Consider the following 22,233-nt stretch of genomic DNA (forward strand, 5'->3'; position numbering starts at 1 on the left):
AGGCAAGTTATAATGAACTGAATATCCTTCACCCATATAAAGGATGCAGAATTGTAGTTTATTTACATTCTCCTCCTATATCCGTCTGGTAGAGTAGTTGATAAATATCCCCTGTTTTTGCTTTGAACCCCCCTTTTTTTTCTTTCTTCCTTTCGTCATGGGTGAAAGTACCTGAAATGGAGGCATTTTTATCCGGTTAGACTCTGGAGATGTTCTATTTAGTAGTATTAATGTTCTCTTGTAGCTGTAGTGTTACTTTTATAGAACTACTGTATGTCCAAGACATCTATCATTGTACCCAAAGTCTTATCAGACCGTAAAGCACCTCTGATTTATGTCACACTAGGGACTGTTTGACAAGATATAGTACATTTTATATGTCTTTCACTAGCAAAGTTTGGCCACACTATCAAAAATGGACATGTATATAGCAGTTCAGCTTCAGAGTGTACGGGAGTGTTAGCCAGTTTGTTATTACAGAAGAACCTGACCCAGAAAATGTTTTTTTTTTTTTTTATGTACAAAGTAGGAAGATAAAAATGTAATTTCCCGTCTTAACCCTGACTCGCTCACTACTGTATTTTGTTTAAAAAATAAAAAAGTAGAGCATAGTGGAGTATTACATACAAAAATTGCATAAGGCACATTCCAGAACTTCTAGACAACATTCAAAAGGGCAAAAAGGTCAAATAACAAAGCATAGCATGTCAGTTAAAAAAAAATCAAAAAACATTTTGCACAGCAATGTTTTTAGTGGTGGCTTCTAAACTGGAAGTTTGCCGGCGGTTTTGACATTTCGGCGGATAAAAAAATGAAATACCAACGTTTTTCACAAACCGTTGCTAAGTAAATGTATCCCGAAATGTGACTGTTCCTTTTTTGTTTGTTGAAATGTATTCTATGGGCCGATCACGCAGTATTCACAACTCTATATTCCTATGTATCCTGTATGTATGTCACACATCAAACTGATCAGCGCGAGCTACAGTAGCAATGTGGTTTTGTCGCTTAGTTTTATTCATGCGAATAAGAAGATACTGTGCAGCCGAGTCATCCGGGGCCTGTTTGACGCAACTGAAAACACAGTGTAAAGCACATCTGTGTATTTACTTTTCCATGTGATTAAACGTATGATGCTGCAAAGGGGCATGCTGCGATGCGACATTCTGGATGGCGCGCAGGGCGGTGACTATCCGCAGACGCCAATCACTCCAGTCTTTCCATTAGGAATAAAGGGAGCAATCACCAGCTGTGAATAGCCGCATCGCAGCAAAGATGGCCATGGCTACGTCTGTATGTCGGCAGTTGGGAGCCCACACATCACTGGCTCGTTTGTTATGCTTGATTTGCATAGCTGCCGACTGTCCCCAGTTTCCAGGGGCAGTCCCACTTTTTAAAAGGCTGGAACTATTCCTATTTTGCAATATCGCCTAACGACGCAATTCAGTTCTTGGTTTTCTGCGTGCGACGTTGGGATTATGGTGCTCCAACATCTAACGACGTGCGTAGATTCACCAACATCGCAGCAAAGTCTGCCGGGAAACTATTTTAATACTTTGGCAACTGTAGATATGACTTTTATCTGAAGTCACACGCGCACTGTTCCTTCCACGTTTTCCACAGCGTTTTTATATATTTTCTTTCTGTCTTTTTTTATTTTTATATAAAATGCTAGATGCTCAATCAGCTTAATGATATCATTCAGGTGCTCGAAAGGGAGGGGTATTTCTAAGCAAGAAATAAAGAGAGACATTGTTTCCCCCAGCACCCTGAATGGTAACCGTAACCAGATATAAATCCCACATAATGTTAGACTTCAGAGATCTTGGTTACACATATTTATATTAATATGTGTAACCAAGATCTCTGAATTCTAACATTATGTGGGATTTATATCTGGTTACTGTTATCATTCAGGGTGCTGGGGGAAACAATGTCTCTCTTTTTTTTTTTTTTTATTTAAGATTCTTGCTGATCTTTACAACCCATCCCTGTTTTACCGGAGGGCTTGACTCTGGTGGGTTTTCTCCAGGGTAGATTCTGAATCCTTCGCCTTCCCCGCTGTCAGTCATACCTCATATTGGGGATGTTCTACAAAGGCTTCGGCTCTGCGCCGCGGATGTGCTGCCCCAAGATTGTAATCACTGCAATAAATTAATGATGAACTCTCTAATTCCAAGGGGGAGGGTAAAGATGCATAACGATGGATCTGGGAATCACTGACGTGGAATATAGATGACACTAACGAGATCTAATAAGACAGTTGCGTTCCTTGTAATAAAGAGACGCTGTGTCCTATACCGGTGACAGGTTTATGTCTCTGGGTCTGTTGCGTTGTTTGTTTTTATGAGTGACAGTAATCTCGTTATCATCACGCCTGCCTGTTGTGTACGGTATCGCAACGGCATCTTGTAAGACAATTAACGCCTTGCAATCAGATGGAGAGCGCGGTGTTTACACTGCGGCTGTGCTAGGGTAGATAATGCCTGTCTAGATGGGAATTGGCGTGTAATGTATGCTACAAGGGCTGTGGGTTTATTAGTTTATAATGAATTAGTGGCCCACACTGATGGGAAATCCCCCTCCCTGTATTATTCTTCATCTATTTATAATCTATGGGTAAGTCTGACCTCGTTACTCTCTACTAGCTGCCGACACGGTGTGATCACCAGAAGCAATTCCAGGATTTATATTTGTGTATTGGAAATCCATGTACTAATGACAAGCAGCACAGTACCACTTCTCTTTACTGATAAGTTACACAGTACCACTTCTCTTTACTAATGACAAGCGACACAGTACCACTACTCTTTACTGATAACAAGCGGCACAGTACCACTCCTCTTTACTGATAACAAGCGGCACAGTACCACCCTTCTTTACTGATAACAAGCGGCACAGTACCACTCCTCTTTACTGATAACAAGCGACACAGTACCACTACTCTTTACTGATAACAAGCGACACAGTACCACTACTCTTTATTGATGACAAGCAGCACAGTACCACCCCACTTTACTGTTGACAAGCGGCACAGTACCACCCCTCTTTACTGATGACAAGCGACACAGTACCACCCCTCTTTACTGATGACAAGCGGCACAGTACCACTACTCTTTATTGATGACAAGCAGCACAGTGCCACTCCTCTTTACTGATGACAAGCGACACAGTACCACTACTCTTTATTGATAACAAGCTGCACAGTACCACCCCTCTTTACTGATGACAAGCGACACAGTACCACTACTCTTTATTGATAACAAGCTGCACAGTACCACTCCTCTTTACTGATGACAAGCGACACAGTACCACTACTCTTTATTGATAACAATCGGCACAGTACCACTCCTCTTTACTGATAACAAGCGGCACAGTACCACCCTTCTTTACTGATAACAAGCGGCACAGTACCACTCCTCTTTACTGATAACAAGCGACACAGTACCACTACTCTTTATTGATGACAAGCAGCACAGTACCACCCCACTTTTTCTGATGACAAGCGGCACAGTACCACCCCTCTTTACTGATGACAAGCGACACAGTACCACCCCTCTTTACTGATGACAAGCGGCACAGTACCACTACTCTTTATTGATGACAAGCAGCACAGTACCACTCCTCTTTACTGATGACAAGCGACACAGTACCACTACTCTTTATTGATAACAAGCTGCACAGTACCACCCCTCTTTACTGATGACAAGCGACACAGTACCACTACTCTTTATTGATAACAAGCTGCACAGTACCACTCCTCTTTACTGATGACAAGCGACACAGTACCACTCCTCTTTACTGATGACAATCGGCACAGTACCACTCCTCTTTACTGATGACAAGTGGCACAGTACCACCCCTCTTTACTGATGACAAGCGACACAGTACCACTACTCTTTATTGATAACAAGCTGCACAGTACCACTCCTCTTTACTGATGACAAGCGACACAGTACCACTCCTCTTTACTGATGACAATCGGCACAGTACCACTCCTCTTTACTGATAACAAGCGGCACAGTACCACTCCTCTTTACTGATGACAAGCGGCACAGTACCACCCCTCTTTCTTATGTGTTCACAATTGCACAGTACCACTTGCAATATATAGGTCTGTATGCTTGACATGCCTTTAGTGGCCTTTCTTGATTTGTATATACAGTATGTTCCGTTGTATAGTAAAAGGTCTCGTTTTCTGTGTGTCATTGTTAGTATCTGTTCTGTATGTGCGGGGTAAAGCACAGTACAACTTCACTTGATGTAGGACCTGGCTGATTTTGCTTTTATTCTGTTGTTGACAGCTGCACAGTACTACTTCCCTTGTTATTGGGTTTATTGGCAGTAAATGGCCTTAATCTAAATATATAGAGGAGGGTCATTCCGAATTGATCGCACGTAGCAACTTTTTGCTGCTCATGCGATCAACTTGACGCCGCCTATGGAGGAGTGTATTTTAGCATAGCAGGGCTGCGAACGCTTGTGCAGCCCTGCTGTGCTAAAAAAGTTTTGTGTAAAAGAAGACCAGGGTCAGACTTACTTACACTGTGCGACGGATCCAGCAATGAAGGTCCCGGAATCCGTCCTCCAAATGCCTGGACACGCCGGCGTTCGGATCTCCACGCCTGGAAAATGGTGAGTATCCGCCCCAATCCGCCTGTCAATCTTCTTGTGATCCGCGCAGCGACCGCTTTCTTCGTTCCCGGCGTCATTGCCCATCGACTCCTGTTGCTGAGCAACGACGCGCCTGCGCATTGCATCCGCCGCACATGCGCAGAACCGACGTGTTCGCACCACTACGATGAACCGCTGCATGTGAACGGGTCGGAATGACCCCCATAATTCCTAGGATTACCCAGTGAAATAAATACTGGAACACGTTAAGACAGGCATGTCAAACTCATGGTCATCCAGCTGTAGTGAAACTACAAGTCCCAGCATGCTTTACCAGCTGATTAGTGGAAGGTATGCTGGCAAAGCATGCTGGGACTTGTAGTTTCACAACAGCTGGAGGGCCACGAGTTTGACATGCCTGCGTTAAGATTTCTCCGTGCTGGATTAGGCCACTGCCACTTTTGCTTGTGCAAATTCATACCCTCCAACATTTTACACATAAAAATCGGTACAAATTAGAAAAGGGGCGTGGCCACGGGTAAAGTGATGTGACCACGCCCCTTTTCTTATACTTTCAATGGAACTTTGGGGAGCCAAAAAACAGTACAGACCATAAAAAAAGGTCCTGTACCTGCCAAAAAGGTGCAGCTGGAGGATATGCAAATTGCCTCTGTCCCAGGAGATATGGGACGCAGTGTATGGTGAGGTATTCTCGCCAATCCCAGCAACTGTGCCATGCCAGATATTCAGTGCGCAGTATGGCCCTCATTCCGAGTTGTTCGCTCGCTAGCTGCTTTTAGCAGCATTGCACACGCTAGGCCGCCGCCCTCTGGGAGTGTATCTTAGCATAGCAGAATTGCGAACGAAAGATTAGCAGAATTGCAAATAGAAATTTCTTAGCAGTTTCTGAGTAGCTCCAGACTTACTCCTACACTGCGATCAGTTCAGTCAGTTTCGTTCCTGGTTTGACGTCACAAACACACCCAGCGTTCGCCCATACACTCCCCCGTTTCTTCAGACACTCCCCCGTTTCTTCAGACACTCCCCCGTTTCTCCAGACACTCCCGCGTTTTTCCCAGAAACGCCAGCGTTTTTTCGCACACACCCATAAAACGGCCAGTTTCCGCCCAGAAACACCCACTTCCTGTCAATCACACTCCGATCACCAGAACGATGAAAAATCTTCGTTAGGCCATGAGTAAAATACCAAACTTTTGTGCTAATTTACTTGGCGCAGGCGCACTGCGAACATTGCGCATGCGCAGTTTGCGACTAATCGCTCCGTAGCTAAAAAAACTAACGAGCGAACAACTCTGAATCACCCCCTATGACAGGTCATCTACCGTGTGGATTTGCCCCATTATGAAACCTGACAATTGGTTGCCATTGAGGTTTGAATAAAGACTGGTTTAAAAAAAAAAGTGTTACCCATAGCAACCAATGTTATGTTTTTCTTCTTTTCCTAACTACTACAGAAATGCCACAATCTTGTTGATTGGTGGAGGTTAGAGAACCATTTTGCAGACTTACCTAAAGGGCCCCAATGTGTCTCTTTAATTATGCTCAAGGGCGATGTTGTTGTTCCTTTATGGAGCCTGCTTTGTGTAGTGTCTGGGTGTTCCCCTTCCTCATTCCCACACCAGCTTGCAGTTCCCTCAGAATACACGCTGCCTGAATCCCACTGACCAAGATGGTGAGCTGCGAGAGAGATACGTCCAGATATGCGCTCACAATGGTGGTCATTCCGAGTTGTTCGCTCGGTAAATTTCTTCGCATCGCAGCGATTTTCCGCTTATTGCGCATGCGCAATGTTCGCACTGCGACTGCGCCAAGTAAATTTGCTATGCAGTTAGGAATTTTACTCACGGCATTACGAGGTTTTTTTCTTCGTTCTGGTGATCGTAATGTGATTGACAGGAAGTGGGTGTTTCTGGGCGGAAACTGGCCGTTTTATGGGAGTGTGAAAAAACGCTACCGTTTCTGGGAAAAACGCGGGAGTGGCTGGAGAAACGGAGGAGTGTCTGGGCGAACGCTGGGTGTGTTTGTGACGTCAAACCAGGAACGACCAGCACTGAACTGATCGCACTGGAGGAGTAAGTCTCGAGCTACTCAGAAACTGCACAGAGAAGTCTTTTCGCAATATTGCGAATCTTTCGTTCGCAATTTTGATAAGCTAAGATTCACTCCCAGTAGGCGGCGGCTTAGCTTGTGCAAAGCTGCTAAAAGCAGCTTGCGAGCGAACAACTCGGAATGAGGGCCAATATTCCATAAGAATTTAGGCCTATGAAATTGTCATGACAACGACTCAGACAAACCCCAGTCCTATAACTAGAGATGAGCGGGTTCGGTTCTCTGAGAACCAAACCCTACCGAACATCACGTACCGAGCCCGGATCCGAGACTCGGAAACCAGAACGAGGCAAATCGTTGTCATCCCGCTGTCGTATTCTCGTGGGTTTTGGATTCCATATAAGAAGCCGTGCGTCCCCGCCACTTTCACTCCAGAATTGGAGAGTGTAGAGAGAGGACGTGTCTCTCTCCTCAGTGTCTGTCTGTGCGGGAAAGTGGTGTGGCGACCTGCTCTATGTGTGTAATTCCAGTGCTGTCTTGTGCTGCATCAGTCCAGTGGTGGTGTCCTCTGCTGCCATATCTCCTGTGCTACCGTATAAGTCCATTGGTACTTCCGTATAAGTCCAGTGGTACTGCCATATAAATCCAGTCCAGTGGTACTGCCATGTAAATCCAGTCCAGTGATACTGCCGTATAAGTCTAGTGGTACTGCCGTATATGTCCAGTCCAGTAGTACTGCCGTATATGTCCAGTCCAGTGGTACTGCCGTATATGTCCAGTCCATTGGTACTGCCGTATAAGTCCAGTGGTACTGCCATATAAATCCAGTCCAGTGGTACTGCCGTATAAGTCCAGTGGTACTGCCATATAAATCCAGTCCAGTGATACTGCCGTATAAGTCCAGTGGTGCTGTCCTGTGCTGTATATTATTTACTCCAAATAAAGGGGTTATTAATATTTAATCTAAATAATTTTTACAGGGTTTGCCCTGTGTGGTGTAGAGAGACGCTCTCCTGTGCTGCATATTGTGTTATATAACTCCAGAAAAATAATGGAGAACAAAAATTTGGAGGATAAAATAGGGAAAGATCAAGATCCACTTCCTCCTAGTGCTGAAGCTGCTGCCACTAGCCATGACATAGATGATGAAATGCCATCAACGTCGTCTGCCAAGGCCGATGCCCAATGTCATAGTAGAAGGCATGTAAAATCCAAAAAGCCAAAGTTCAGTAAAATGACCCCAAAAAATAAATTTAAATGGTCTGAGGAGAAACATAAACTTGCCAATATGCCATTTACGACACGGAGTGGCAAGGAACGGCTAAGGCCCTGGCCTATGTTCATGACTAGTGGTTCAGCTTCACATGATGATGGTAGCCCTCAACCTCCCGTTAGAAAAATTAAGAGTTAAGCTGGAAAAAGCACAGAAATTAACTGTGTGTTCTAAGATGGTATCACAAATCCCCAAGGAGAGTCTAAGTGTGTCGGCGGTTGCGATGCCTGACCTTCCCAACACTGGACGGGAAGAGGTGGCTCCTTCCACCATTTGCACGCCCTCGGCAAGTGCTGGAAGGAGCACCGACAGTCCAGTTCCTGATATTCAAATTGAAGATGTCACTGTTGAAGTACACCAGGATGAGGATATGAGTGTTTCTGGCGCTGAGGAGGAAGTTGAAGAGGAGGATTCTAATGGTGATGTGGTTTGTTTAAATCAGGCACCGGGGGAGACAGTTGTTGTCCGTGGTATGAAAAAGCCCATTGTCATGCCTTGGCAAAATACCAAAAAAGCCACCTCTTCGATGTGGAATTATTTCTCCACAAATCCGGACAACAGGTGTCAAGCCGTGTGTTGCCTTTGTCAATCCGTAATAAGTAGGGATAAGGACGTTAACCACCTAGGAAGATCCTTCCTTATACGTCACCTGCAGCGCATACATCAGAAGTCATTGTCAAGTTGTGAAACTTTAGGTAAGAGCGTAAGCAGTCCACCGACATCTAAATCCCTTCTTCCTCTTGTACCCAAGCTCCTGCAAGCCACACCACCAACTCCCTCAACGTCAACTTCCTCCTCAGTCAAGAACGTCAGTAGTCCTGCATGCCATGTCACTGGCATGACCGACGAGTCCTCTCCTAACCAGGATTCCTCCAGAGGATCCTTGATTGGTATGCCTACTGCTGCTGCTGCTACCACTGCTGCCGCTGCTGTTGTTGCTGCTGGGAGTCTACCGCCATCCCAGAGGGGAAGTCGGAAGACCACTTGTACTACTTCAACTAAGCAATTGACTGTCCAACAAATCCCAGTACCAATTCCCATGTAGATTCCACTTCCCTAGGAAAGCGATTCCCGGACTGTACAGGGACATTAAGAAAAGTGTCCTCAGTTTCCTGAAAAATGCGGTTGTACCCACTGTCCACTTAACCACAGACATGTGGAGCAGGGCAAACTAAGGACTACATGACTGTGACAGCCCACTGGGTAGATGTATGGCCTCCCGCAGCAACAACAGCAGCGGCACCCGTAGCAGCATCTCATAAACGCCAGCTCGTTCCTAGGCTGGCTACGCTGTGTATCACCGGTTTCCGTAAGAGGCACACCGCTGACTACCTCATATGGAAACTGAGGTACATCATCGCAGAATGGCTTACCCCACATGGACTCTCCTGGGGATTTGTGATATCGGACAATGCCACCAATATTGTGCGTGCATTACAACTGGGCAAATTCCAGCACGTCTCATGTTTTGCACATACAATTAATTTGGTTGTGCAGAATTTTTGGAAAAATTACAGGGGCGTGCAGGAGATGCTGTCGGTGGCCCGAAAAATTGCAGGCCACTTTCTACAATCAGCCACCGAGTGCTGAAGACTGGAGCGCCATCAAACACTTCAGAACCTGCCCTGCCATCATCTGAAGCAAGAGGTGGTAACGAGGTGGAATTCAACACTCTATATGCTTCAGAGGATGGAGGAGCAGCAAAAGGCCATTCAAGCCTATACATCCACCTACGATATAGGCAAAGGAGGGGAAATGTACCTGACTCAAGCGCAGTGGAGAATGATTTCCGTCTTGTGCAAGGTTCTCCAACCCTTTGAACTTGCCACACGTGAAGTCAGTTCAGACACTGCCAGCTTGAGTCAGGTCATATCCCTCATCAGGCTTTTACAGAAGCAGCTGGAGAAATTGAAGGAGGAGCTAAGACGGAGCGATTCCGCTAAGTATGTGGGACTTGTGGATGGAGCCCTTCATTCACTTTGCCAGGATTCAAGGATTGTCAATCTGTTGAAATCAGAGCATTACATTTTAGCCACCGTGCTCGATCCTAGGTTTAAAGCCTACGTTATATCTCTCTTTCTAGCAGACACAAGTCTGCAGAGGTTCAAAGACCTGCTGGTGAGACAGCTGTTAACTCAAGCGGAACGTGATCCGTCAACAGCTCCTCCTTCATTTTTCACAGTCCGTATGTATACTGGCAGGAAAAAGAGGCAATTTGGATGCCCTTGCACAAACTGGCTTTATTTTACCTAAGTTGCCCCCCCTCCAGTGTATACTCCGAAAGAGTGTTTAGTGCAGCCGGTCAGCTTGTCGGCGATCGGCGTAGAAGGTTACTTCCAGAAAATGTGGAGAAGATGATGTTCATCAAAATGAATTATATACTCCTCCGTGGAGACATTTACCAGCAATTGTGTGCAGAAAGTACACAGGGACCTGTGATGGTGGATTCCAGTGGGGATGAATTAATACTATGTGAGGAGGAGGATGTATACACTGAAAGGGGTGAGGAATCGGAGGATGAGGTTGACATCTTGCCTCTGTAGAGCCAGTTTGTGCAAGGAGAGATGAATTGCTTCTTTTTTGGTGGGGGGATTAATTGCTTCTTTTTTTGTGGGGCCCAAACAAACCAGTCATTTCAGCCACAGTCGTGTGGCAGACCCTGTCGCTGAAATTATTAGTTTGTTGAAGTGTGCATGTCCTGTTTATACAACATAAGGTGGGAGGGACCAAGTACAATTCCATCTTGCACCTCTTTTTTTTCCCTTTACATCATGTGCTGTTTGGGGCCTATTTTTTTTAAAAGTGCCCTCCTGTCTGTGTCTGCAGTGCCACTCCTAGATGGGCCAGGTGTTTGTGCCGCACACTTGGGTCGCTTAGCATAGTCATCCAGCGACCTCGGTGCAGCCTTTTGGCCTAAAAACAATATTGTGAGTTGTTCAGAAGAGACTGGAAATGAGTGGCTATGAATGTTATTGAGGTTAATAATATCGTAGGATCAAAATTACCCCCAAGTTGTGATTTTAGCTGTTTTTATGTTATTTTCAAAAATCATCCAGATCCAAAACCAAAACCCAAAAGGGTGGTTTTGGCAAAACCAATCCAGATCCAAAACACGAGCGGGGATCCAGATCTAAAACCAAAACACGAAAAGTGCCCGCCGCACATCTCTACCTATAACGAGTCTAAAATTATTTTGTAAACTGAACTCCAAAAATATTCCGCACCTATTTAAAGGTTCCCTGGTACGACGCGGTGCAGATGTTAAAATTTTTGGTTCTACCATTTTGTTATTACACCCTCAATTACCAGTTGGGTCCTCACTGTACTGAGTGTGTCCCATGTTCTTACTTTTGGCATATTCTGCTGCGCTTTAGAGATTATTTCAGTCCTTTACATCTGCCCCTGCCCCAGTGGTGCTTACACTCTATATGAGCGATTCTGCAGGGACTCTAGGTCGACATGAGTTTTTTATCCTTATTTTTTGGTGTCGTTTTCTCCTTACAGTGACCGGGAACCCCAATTAGTGCAGTGTGTCCCCTCGCATGGCTCGCGTCGCTCGTTACCGTTCCCAATTGTAGTCCACGTGGATCGTAAAGTATGAAAAAGTTCAAAAAATGAAGAAAAATATGTGAAAAACTCATGTCGACTAATAGTTGTCGACCTAGAGACCGGATCCCGTTTGGTTGACTAAACTGTCAGGTATTGATGGGAATTCACAAGTAGCTTTTGTGTCAGAAATTACCTATCAGCAGAAGGGATGCAAACTGCTGTAAATATACGCCCAATATCACCGACCGTCCTAACAAATAGGATATAGAATAGAAGTCAGAATAGAAGCTTTCCTCTTAGTTACTTCCACCCACAGCCGCTGTGAGTATCTGCCTGAAAGCCTGTCGGTGGGTGCACAGATAAAGCAATACCGCATTCTCCTCTGGGATCGTCGCGGTGAAATCTGCGCCGCTTTGATTAGAGGCCAAAACAGAGGCTGCTACAGATATTTATTTTAGCAAAATGAACAGTGGAAAACTGCACGCAGCACCCTGTAATCTCACACTAATTACACTCCATGCATATTAACTATAGCTGGCAGAAAATTACTGACACGGCGGATCTAAGTACGGCTTGTTATCTGTGAAGACTAAATAGCGGCTCCTTCGGGGTGAAACTACCTAAAGCTTTCTTTTTTTTCCTAGTGAATTAGCATGTTATCATTGTATTCAACATTTCAACTGCAAGCAATTTAGCATTTCATTTAAACCATTCACCAATATAAAGGCAGATATATTTATCTTTTACATTTTAGGAGTAAAGATATTTGAGGCATGGCATTAAGTGGACTGGGGTTTATAATGCATTCCAGACTTCCTATCTACAGTTATATTGAAAAACCGACACTCGTGGTTCACATGGAAGTGTAAGAGTCATGGATGATGGGGGAGGGGGGGGGGGGCCTTCATCTGTAGACGCAGTCTATAGAATTAACAACGTACATCAACCCAGGTCTGGCAAATGTCTGAAAGGGTCTGACCCGTTTTGGCAGTCCCAGATCCGCAACCCTACCGGGGTATTTCCCGGAACACTTGCAACATGGGTCAGGAACCTGGCTTGATAACCCATGTCATGCCTAAAAGAAATTAATTGGCAGGGGGACAGTGTCACTTGGAGGTGATATCATCTTCAAGCACCCACTGGTAAGTCTGAAGGCCTGGTTTACTGGAAGACCTGGCTCAGATGAGAAACGTGACGACCCGGGAATAACAACGTTCAGACACCCTTGTGTCTGAACCAGGGTAAGTACAGATATCTCCGGCTAAAAGCCAAAGTTTATGTCTGAAAGGGATATAAGAATTACTGGTAGCCACATGTAGTCAAGTGCAGTACATTTAGTTGCTAGTAATGATGTAAACTTTACAAAGTGTGACACTGTTGTCGTGGCAACCACAGTTGCATGACGTATAATGTATTGAGCAGATAGGTTTTGGAAAGACTAGAGCCTAAAAATCTTTAATTCTACTTTTGTTTCACATCCATGTGATCACTGAGTAGCTTGGACACTGACTGGCTCAGACTAAGGAATCGGGTTACTCACCCGTGAGAAGAAGCAGAAACCAGTTGTTTAAAGGATAGAAAACCTTTTGTATCCAAATAAATCCCCCTGAAGATTGATGACGGAGAGCCTGCTGTAAATATCACTATCTGCTTCACTGTCATGTTAAAGCTGTTGTTACATACGTTTACAGGGCATATTCAGCCGTGAGGTTCAGAACTTTGCGCTAATATTATGCGAGTTAACCTGACAGGATAACCTTTCATGTTTTTGCCTGCTTACAATACAGGTGCGAGCAAAAACACAAGCAAATATTTCCTACTCTAGTAACCTATTATTTAAACATTGTAGCTTGTGTATACATAAGAACAACACTGAGAAGACATCCGATCACTTCACGAGGAATGAGACACTTAGGGGGAGATTCAAATGTTTGAAAAGTCGGTTGGGTGTCTGTTTTTTTCCTGTCTATTAGATAGGAAAAAACAGACTCCCAACTGACTTTTCAAACAGTTGAATCTCCCCCTTAGTGCATCAGTGGTATTACAGTTTTCTAATTCATAAACTGCTTTCTCAGTGATGTCACTGCTTCCTAGTGACTAGATAGGCTGCACTCTCAGTGATGTCACTAGTTCCTAGTGAATGGATAGGCTGCACTCTCAGTGATTTCACTGGTTCCTAGTGAATGGATAGGCTGCACTCTCAGTGATGTCACTGGTTCCTAGTGACTGGATAGGCTGCACTCTCAGTGATGTCACTGGTTCCTAGTGAATGGATAGGCTGCACTCTCAGTGATTTCACTGGTTCCTAGTGAATGGATACACTCAGTGATGTCACTGGTTCCTAGTGACTGGATAGGCTGCACTCTCAGTGATGTCACTGGTTCCTAGTGTCTGGATAGGCTGCACTCTCAATGATGTCACTGGTTCCTAGTGACTGGATAGGCTGCACTCTGTGAGCTCACTGGTTCTTAGTGACTGGATAGACTGCACTCTCAGTGATGTCACTGGTTCTTAGTGACTGGATAGGCTGCACTCTCAGTGACGTCACTGGTTCTTAGTGAATGGATAGGCTGCACTCTCAGTGATGTCACTGGTTCTTAGTGACTGGATAGGCTGCATTCTCAGTGATGTCACTGGCTCTTAGTGACTGGATAGGCTGCACGCTCAGTGATGTCACTGGCTCTTAGTGACTGGATAGGCTGCACGCTCATTAACGTCACTGGTTCTTAGTGACTGGATAGGCTGCACTCTCAGTGATGTCACTGGCTCCTAGTGACTGGATAGGCTGCACTCTCAGTGACATCACTGGTTCTTAGTGACTGGATAGGCTGCACTCTCAGTGAGGTCACTGGTTCTTAGTGACTGGATAGGCTGCACTCTCAGTGACGTCAGTGGTACTTAGTGACTGGATAGGCTGCACTCTCAGTGACGTCACTGGTTCTTAGTGACTGGATAGGCTGCACTCTCAGTGACGTCACTGGTTCTTAGTGACTGGATAGGCTGCATGCTCAGTGATGTAACTGGTTCCTAGTGTCTGAATAGGCTGCACTCTGTGATGTCACTGGTTCCTAGTGACTGGATAGGTTGCATTCTCTGTGATGTCACTGGCTCTTAGTGACTGGATAGGCTGCATGCTCAGTGATGTCACTGATTCCTAGATTTCTTTTGTTTGTTCGTTTTTTCATTCCTGAATACTAATGATTGCTATGTTTTTCTCTTGCAGTGTGTTTTTGCACTATTGCTACACACGTGGAGGAATGAGACACACATCGTACACCTGTATCTGCGGCAGGTATGTAAAGATACCTATGGAAGTCACATCTGTATGGGGTAATGCACCTAAGGTGCAGTACAAAATGTTGACATTCAGAATGCCGACATGCACATTTTTGACATTCACAATATCGACATCGCCAGAATGTCGACAATGTGAATATCAGCATAGCGTTTTCAAGTGATTGAACCTGAACCCCACCCTCTGTCGACATAATGTCCATGTGGCTACGTTGGCTGTTTACATTCTGCAGAATATAAGGATATTAGAAGTCACTGGGCATGTAATTGCATAAGGCACTAGGGGAGGAGATTTATCAAATCTTCTAAAGAGGACAACTGGAGGTGTGGCCCGTAACAGCCAATCAGATTCTAGATTTCCTTTATCTAGTACATGTTATAAAATGAAATCTAGAATCTGATTGGTTGCTACGTGCAACTTCTTAAATATAGCAGTATACACTTATTCTCATATATCCTGTTAATTTCACCCCCTTATCCGGTGCTGAGGAATCATTGTGGTGTTATATAAGAAGATAATAATAATAGTCACGTTGACGCCACTAGTGATGACAGATAACACGATCTTACATGGTTATAATTGGATGTACCTGATCCAGGTGAGAGAGTGGAAAATACTCTGTGTTTATGCAGTAACTGCACAGCCTCGCGCTTCCTTCTTCTGTTCCTCCGCCTATTACTGCGCATACGCCCTACGCCGGGCCTGTATACCCAGCATACGCTACGTCAGCCAGACTATATTGCCCTTATTACGCTCTGTGTGATCAGCGTTATGTATAGGGTCTGTGTAGCACTGTGTATTGCCGGTCGGTATAGTCTGGTCTCCGCACATACTGCAGCATTTATAATAAGTGGTCTCTGCAGTGTACTACTAACTGTCTCGCTTCTCCGTGGGGGGTTAGTAGGCCGTGTTACTATGTGGGGGGTTAGTAGGCTGTATTACTACACGGGGGTTAGTAGGCTGTATTACTACATGGGGGGTTAGTAGGCTGTATTACTACATGGGGGGTTAGTAGGCTGTATTACTACATGGGGGGTTAGTAGGCTGTATTACTACATGGGGGGTTAGTAGGCTGTATTACTACATGGGGGGTTAGTAGGCTGTATTACTACATGGGGGTTAGTAGGCTGTATTACTACATGGGAAGTTAGTAGGCTGTATTACTACATGGGGGTAAGTAGGCTGTATTACTACATGGGGGTAAGTAGGCTGTGTTACTACGTGGGGGGTTAGTAGGCTGTATTACTACATGGGGGGTTAGTAGGCTGTGTTACTACGTGGGGGGTTAGTAGGCTGTATTACTACATGGGGTGTTAGTAGGCTGTGTTACTACGTGGGGGGCTAGTAGGCTGTATTACTACATGGGGGGTTAGTAGGTTGTATTACTACATGGGGGGTTAGTAGGCTGTATTACTACATGGGGGGTTAGTAGGCTGTATTACTACATGGGGGGTTAGTAGGCTGTATTACTACATGGGGGGTTAGTAGGCTGTATTACTACATGGGGGGTTAGTAGGCTGTGTTACTACGTGGGGGGTTAGTAGGCTGTATTACTACATGGGGTGTTAGTAGGCTGTGTTACTACGTGGGGGGCTAGTAGGCTGTATTACTACATGGGGGGTTAGTAGGTTGTATTACTACATGGGGGGTTAGTAGGCTGTATTACTACATGGGGGGTTAGTAGGCTGTATTACTACATGGGGGGTTAGTAGGCTGTATTACTACATGGGGGTTAGTAGGCTGTATTACTACATGGGAAGTTAGTAGGCTGTATTACTACATGGGGGTAAGTAGGCTGTATTACTACATGGGGGTAAGTAGGCTGTATTACTACATGGAGGGTTAGCAGGCTGTATTACTACACGGGGGGTTAGTAGGTTGTATTACTACATGGGGGTTAGTAGGCTGTATTACTACACGGGGGTAAGTAGGCTGTATTACTACATGGAGGGTTAGCAGGCTGTATTACTACACGGGGGGTTAGTAGGTTGTATTACTACATGGGGGTTAGTAGGCTGTATTACTACACGGGGGTAAGTTGGCTGTATTACTACACGGGGGGTTAGTAGGCTGTATTACTACACGGGGGTAAGTTGGCTGTATTACTACATGGGGGGTTAGTAGGCTGTATTACTACATGGGGGGTTAGTAGGCTGTATTACTACATGGGGGTAAGTAGGCTGTATTACTACATGGAGGGTTAGCAGGCTGTATTACTACACGGGGGGTTAGTAGGTTGTATTACTACATGGGGGTTAGTAGGCTGTATTACTACACGGGGGTAAGTTGGCTGTATTACTACACGGGGGGTTAGTAGGCTGTATTACTACATGGGGGTAAGTTGGCTGTATTACTACATGGGGGTAAGTTGGCTGTATTACTAGACGGGGGGTTAGTAGGCTGTATTACTAAATGGGGTAAGTAGACTGTATTACTACATGGGGGGTTAGTAGACTGTATTACTACACAGGGGTAAGTTGGCTGTATTACTACACGGGGGGTTAGTAGGCTGTATTACTACATGGGGGTAAGTTGGCTGTATTACTACATGGGGGGTTAGTAGACTGTATTACTACACGGGGGGTTAGTAGGCTGTATTACTACATGGGGGGTTAGTAGGGTGCATTACTACATGGGGGTTAGTAGGCTGTATTACTACATGGGGGGTTAGTAGGCTGTATTACTACACGGGGGTAAGTAGACTGTATTATTACATGGGGGGTTAGTAGGCTGTATTACTACTCGGGGGTAAGTTGGCTGTATTACTACACGGGGGCTTAGTAGGCTGTATTACTACATGGGGGTAAGTTGGCTGTATTACTACATGGGGGTAAGTTGGCTGTATTACTACACGGGGGGTTAGTAGGCTGTATTACTACACGGGGGGTTAGTAGGCTGTATTACTACATGGGGGGTTAGTAGGCTGTATTACTACATGGAGGATTGTAGGCTGTATTACTACATGGGGGGTTAGTAGGCTGTATTACTACATGGGGGGGTTAATAGGCTGTATTACTACATGGGGGGTTAATAGGCTGTATTACTACATGGGGGGTAAGTAGGCTGTATTACTAAATGGGGGTAAGTAGACACTAATTCCTCCCGCCTGCCATACACCTGACCCCCGCCCGCCATGCCGTTGCCCCCATGCATATTTGCAAAGCTTCACACTAACATGACACTATACATTGTAACCACAAAACGTACATAAACCCTCTCCTAACTCACACAGAGAGATAACAGTGGCATATAGTCTGCATGTCATACCCCACCATCTATTCCCCGGCCAGCAGCGTCTGACAGCGCTCATCGCTTAGCCTGGGGGGGGGTTCCTGCTGATGGGAGCAGAGCAGCAGTAATTATGTGAGCGTAGGGACATTGGGACGGCATTTATTACATGGTATAGAAATGCACATCCCTGGATTCAGCTTATCCCTCACTGACACCGGTACCACGTCCTGTGCTGCATAACAGCTCATTGGATAACTATAGGGTATATTTACCAAACTGACGATTTACTGAGGTGGAGATGTTGCTCGTAGCAACCAGATTCTACTTCTCATTTATCTAGCAACTTCTAGAAGATAATCGCTATGGGCAACATCTCCACTTCTATAAACAAACACTTTTAGTAAATATACCCCTAGAAGTCTGTGAAATCCCACCTGTAAGTATGATGTTTATTTATCATCTAGCGAGCATATTCCGCCGTGCTTTAGGGTGGGAACACACTAGGACGATTTGCCGTATCTGCACATCAAATTGCGCATATCGCCTAATGTTTATGCACCATTGCACACTCCCGCAGATCGCATGCAACGTCTTCTGTTCGGCCCTGCGCGGCCAATCGGAAGATATTGCCTGTGAACCAGTGCAGTGTCATGAATGCATCTTGTTCTGTCCTTCATTACATCGGGCAAGTGTGTACAACCAATCTCCACCGGTCCAAGCCGAAGGGAATTCGGCGCAACCATCGGAGACGATTGCCCGTCACTCAGGTATGTAGCCTGACAGAGGATTTTAAGTCATTCACATCAGTCCCCTGAACACACAAGAGCCACACTGATACAGCCATGGACAGGTATTGAGTTCATGAGGCGCTAAGGCTAACCACTACGCCACCATGCTGTTCTTCACTGTCTCCGCAACAAGTGCCACCTGTCTGCGTTATTTCTTATCCCAGAACCTGCACGTCTTCCAGGAACCACAAGCGCTGTGGGCAGATCATCCTGTGCTGATTTATCTGGATGCTGAGGGCAAATCTTGTGCGTCCCTCATTGTAAATATAATTATCCACACATTGGAGAGCGTCTCCTGGTTACGTACGCAGCACTGCGGTAGTGGGGGGTTCTGAGGGCCAGCGGGAACCCCTTTATACCTCATCTCCTGTGACCATTTTAGACCCAGCGATGCAGATTCAGCGTAGGATGATGTGAGGGCGGGCGGTGCCCGTCTTGTGCCAGCAATGCAATCCTTCATGGCTCCTACACAAAACCAATTTTGCCCCTAAATGACACATTTTGTTTTCCCCTCCACAGGGGTTGGGATATGCAATTATTGGCTAACGTAAGTGCGCCCTATATCACGGGATTCGCATCTAATTAAATTGATCCCACAGTTCACAATCTCGATAATACTCATGAATATGGGACCTTTCATTCAAAGTAGGATTCATTATTAACAGGCTGAACTAGTCTCCAATTAAAAACTGCAATTCTTAAAAGTATATATTTAGCCTGTAATGAGATGAGGACAAAGGTTTCTGTTAATCCCTTATAGTGGGTGATAATTATAGTCACATTGCAGAGGAGAGGGTATGTGGGGGTCATTCAGACCTGATTGCATGCTAGATTTTTTTGCTGCGCTGCGATCAGGTCAGAACTGCGCATGTGTATGCACCGCAATGCGCAGGCGCGTCGTACGGCTACAAAGTGGATCGTTGCTGGGCGATGGATTGTACGAAGAATCCATTCGCACAGCCGATCGCAAGGAGATTGACAGGAAGAAGGCATTTATGGGTGTCAACTGACCGTTTTCTGGGAGTGTTTGGAAAAACGCAGGCGTGTCCAAGCGTTTGCAGGGCGGATGTCTGACGTCACTTCCGGGACCGGACAGGCTGAAGTGATCGCAGCGGCTGAGTAAGTCCTGGGCTACTCAGAAACTGCACAGCACATGCGATCTCACACTTGCAAAGCGAAAATACACTCCCCTATAGGCGGCGACTATCTACTCGCAGCAGTGCAAAAAAACGCTAGCGAGCGCTCGGGTCTGAATGACCCCCTTTGTCCAGATAAGTTCTGCTGTCATATGTCTTAGATGAGGTTATTCCGACCGACCCTACGCAGCCACCATGAGATGTGACGCCTACTCTGCTTCCCCTCTCGGCTCAGAATCTGTCTTTATGTGAGAAATAAAAGTTTGCTTTAGTTAATATAGACAGACTTGAGAATGGGCCCAGTACTGCAACGTGTGTAAGTGTCGCTGTCCAGCTTCGTTGTATCCTGATAACCTGCTCGCTGTCAGAACATACAGCAATCATGACATCATAGGAAAGACAGCAGTGTCTTTGGAAGAGCCGGCAGTGCTTCGCAGATCAGCAGTGCCGCTCGTCGGGTGGAGATTGAGTCATGAGATCTGTGTCTCGGGACGGTGTGATAAACACTTATCAGGCCCTGGGACTCGCAGGAGAACACAGTGCACATGCAGATGGCTGCAAGGCGGCCGCGCAGCTGCCGGAGAGGAAGATTGACGTGTCTGACATTTCCAGGGGATGAACACATTAGAGGATGTTCTAAGAGGATAACGTACAAAGAGCGTTTGATTTTGCTGGGCGCATCGGTCATGTTTACCTGTGATTTCCTTCAGATTAAAGACCAGCTTTTCCAGCTCTGAAGCAATGAGTCCGGCATTATTAAACCTATTATTCTGTGCCGCGAGGTGGAAACCATCAGAGGAGCTGGTCAGAGATAGCGATCTCGCCACTCTTGTAATCCCCGTGTCGTACTTTTAATTAATGCTGTCTATCACACTTGCCAACATCACCAATCATCTATATTATTTATAGGGAGCCACATAGTTCTGCAGCGCTGTACAATGCACGGTATACAGAGTAACATAATGGCATCTATTCCAAATTATATCTGTAGGCATAGTTACATTGTATACCTATCAGTGCAGTTAGTGAGTCGTGGGCTGGGTACACACCTGCCGATGCGCATAAGATGCGACGTAGTCAGGTGAAACGATATCGGACACACACACTGAACGATATCGTCACCGATATTGTCAGTGATGGCATCCACCCACGTCCAGGTGCATGCAGTCTTGTCCAATGGGGGTCATTCCGAGTTGATCGCTCGTTATTTTTTTTTCCGCAACGGAGCGATTAGTCGCTAATGCGCATGCGCAATGTCCGCAGTGCGACTGCGCCAAGTAAATTTGCTATGCAGTTAGGTATTTTACTCACGGCATGACGAGTTTTTTTCTTCGTTCTGGTGATCGTAATGTGATTGACAGGAAGTGGGTGTTTCTGGGCGGAAACTGGCCGTTTTATGGGAGTGTTTGAAAAAACGCTACCGTTTCTGGGAAAAACGCGGGAGTGGCTGGAGAAACGGAGGAGTGGCTGGGCGATCGCTGGGTGTGTTTGTGACGTCAAACCAGGAACGACAAGCACTGAACTGATCGCACTGGATGAGTAAGTCTGGAGCTACTCAGAAACTGCACAGAGAGAAGTCTTTTCGCAATATTGCGAATCTTTCGGTCGCAATTTTGATAAGCTAAGATTCACTCCCAGTAGGCGGCGGCTTAGCGTGTGCAATGCTGCTAAAAGCAGCTTGCGAGCGAACAACTCGGAATGAGGGCCTTTATCTTTAATTTCAAGGTTGGAACTAAAGATATTGGACTTCGTTAACAACCCGCGGGAGTGCGCATTGTTAACGATATAATGTGCACACACTGGACGATGTAAACGATATATATTGTCCGACCTGCTGACTTGAACGATATATCGGGTGCATATCGTTGAGTGTGTATCCAGCCTTAGGGGAGAGTTGAAGCGAGAAGGGAGTTCTTACATTGGAAGTATGGAGGTACTGGGGAGGTCCAAGGGGTTAAGGAGTTGGGAGGGGACGGATGCATCAGGCAGAGGGTTGGCAGGCATAGGGTGAGTTTTGAAGGCGCTTTGGAAAGCATGGAGAGTGAGAGAGAGAGTATTCTTTAGGTTTGGGGCAGCACTGGAGAAGTGTTAGGGTGAAAGGTGGTTATCAGCGGCGGTCACCGGCTGACCGGGGAGAGCTGGGGGAAGTGTAGAGAGAGTAGAGGTTGGCAGTGAGGGTGGGAGAGGAGATGGTAAGAGCATTGTGGGCGAGGGTGGTGACACAGAGACAGAGGGTTGCTAAGGTAAGATCGGTATCTAGGAGAGTTTGAAGAGGCG

General features: G+C 45.8%; 1 protein-coding gene across 1 annotated transcript in view; it reads left to right on the forward strand.

Annotated features, from left to right (window-relative positions):
- The window catches only part of PEPD (peptidase D), a 331,359-nt gene that overhangs the window by 212,007 nt on the left and 97,119 nt on the right, over positions 1-22,233 (forward strand). The window contains exon 10 of the mRNA XM_063945985.1: positions 14,730-14,798. Within this exon, the coding sequence (XP_063802055.1) occupies positions 14,730-14,798 (69 nt within the window). The remainder of the gene's footprint in view (positions 1-14,729; positions 14,799-22,233) is intronic.

The sequence above is a fragment of the Pseudophryne corroboree genome, chromosome 11 (genome assembly GCF_028390025.1).
Source record: "Pseudophryne corroboree isolate aPseCor3 chromosome 11, aPseCor3.hap2, whole genome shotgun sequence".
NCBI classification, from domain to species: domain Eukaryota; kingdom Metazoa; phylum Chordata; class Amphibia; order Anura; family Myobatrachidae; genus Pseudophryne; species Pseudophryne corroboree.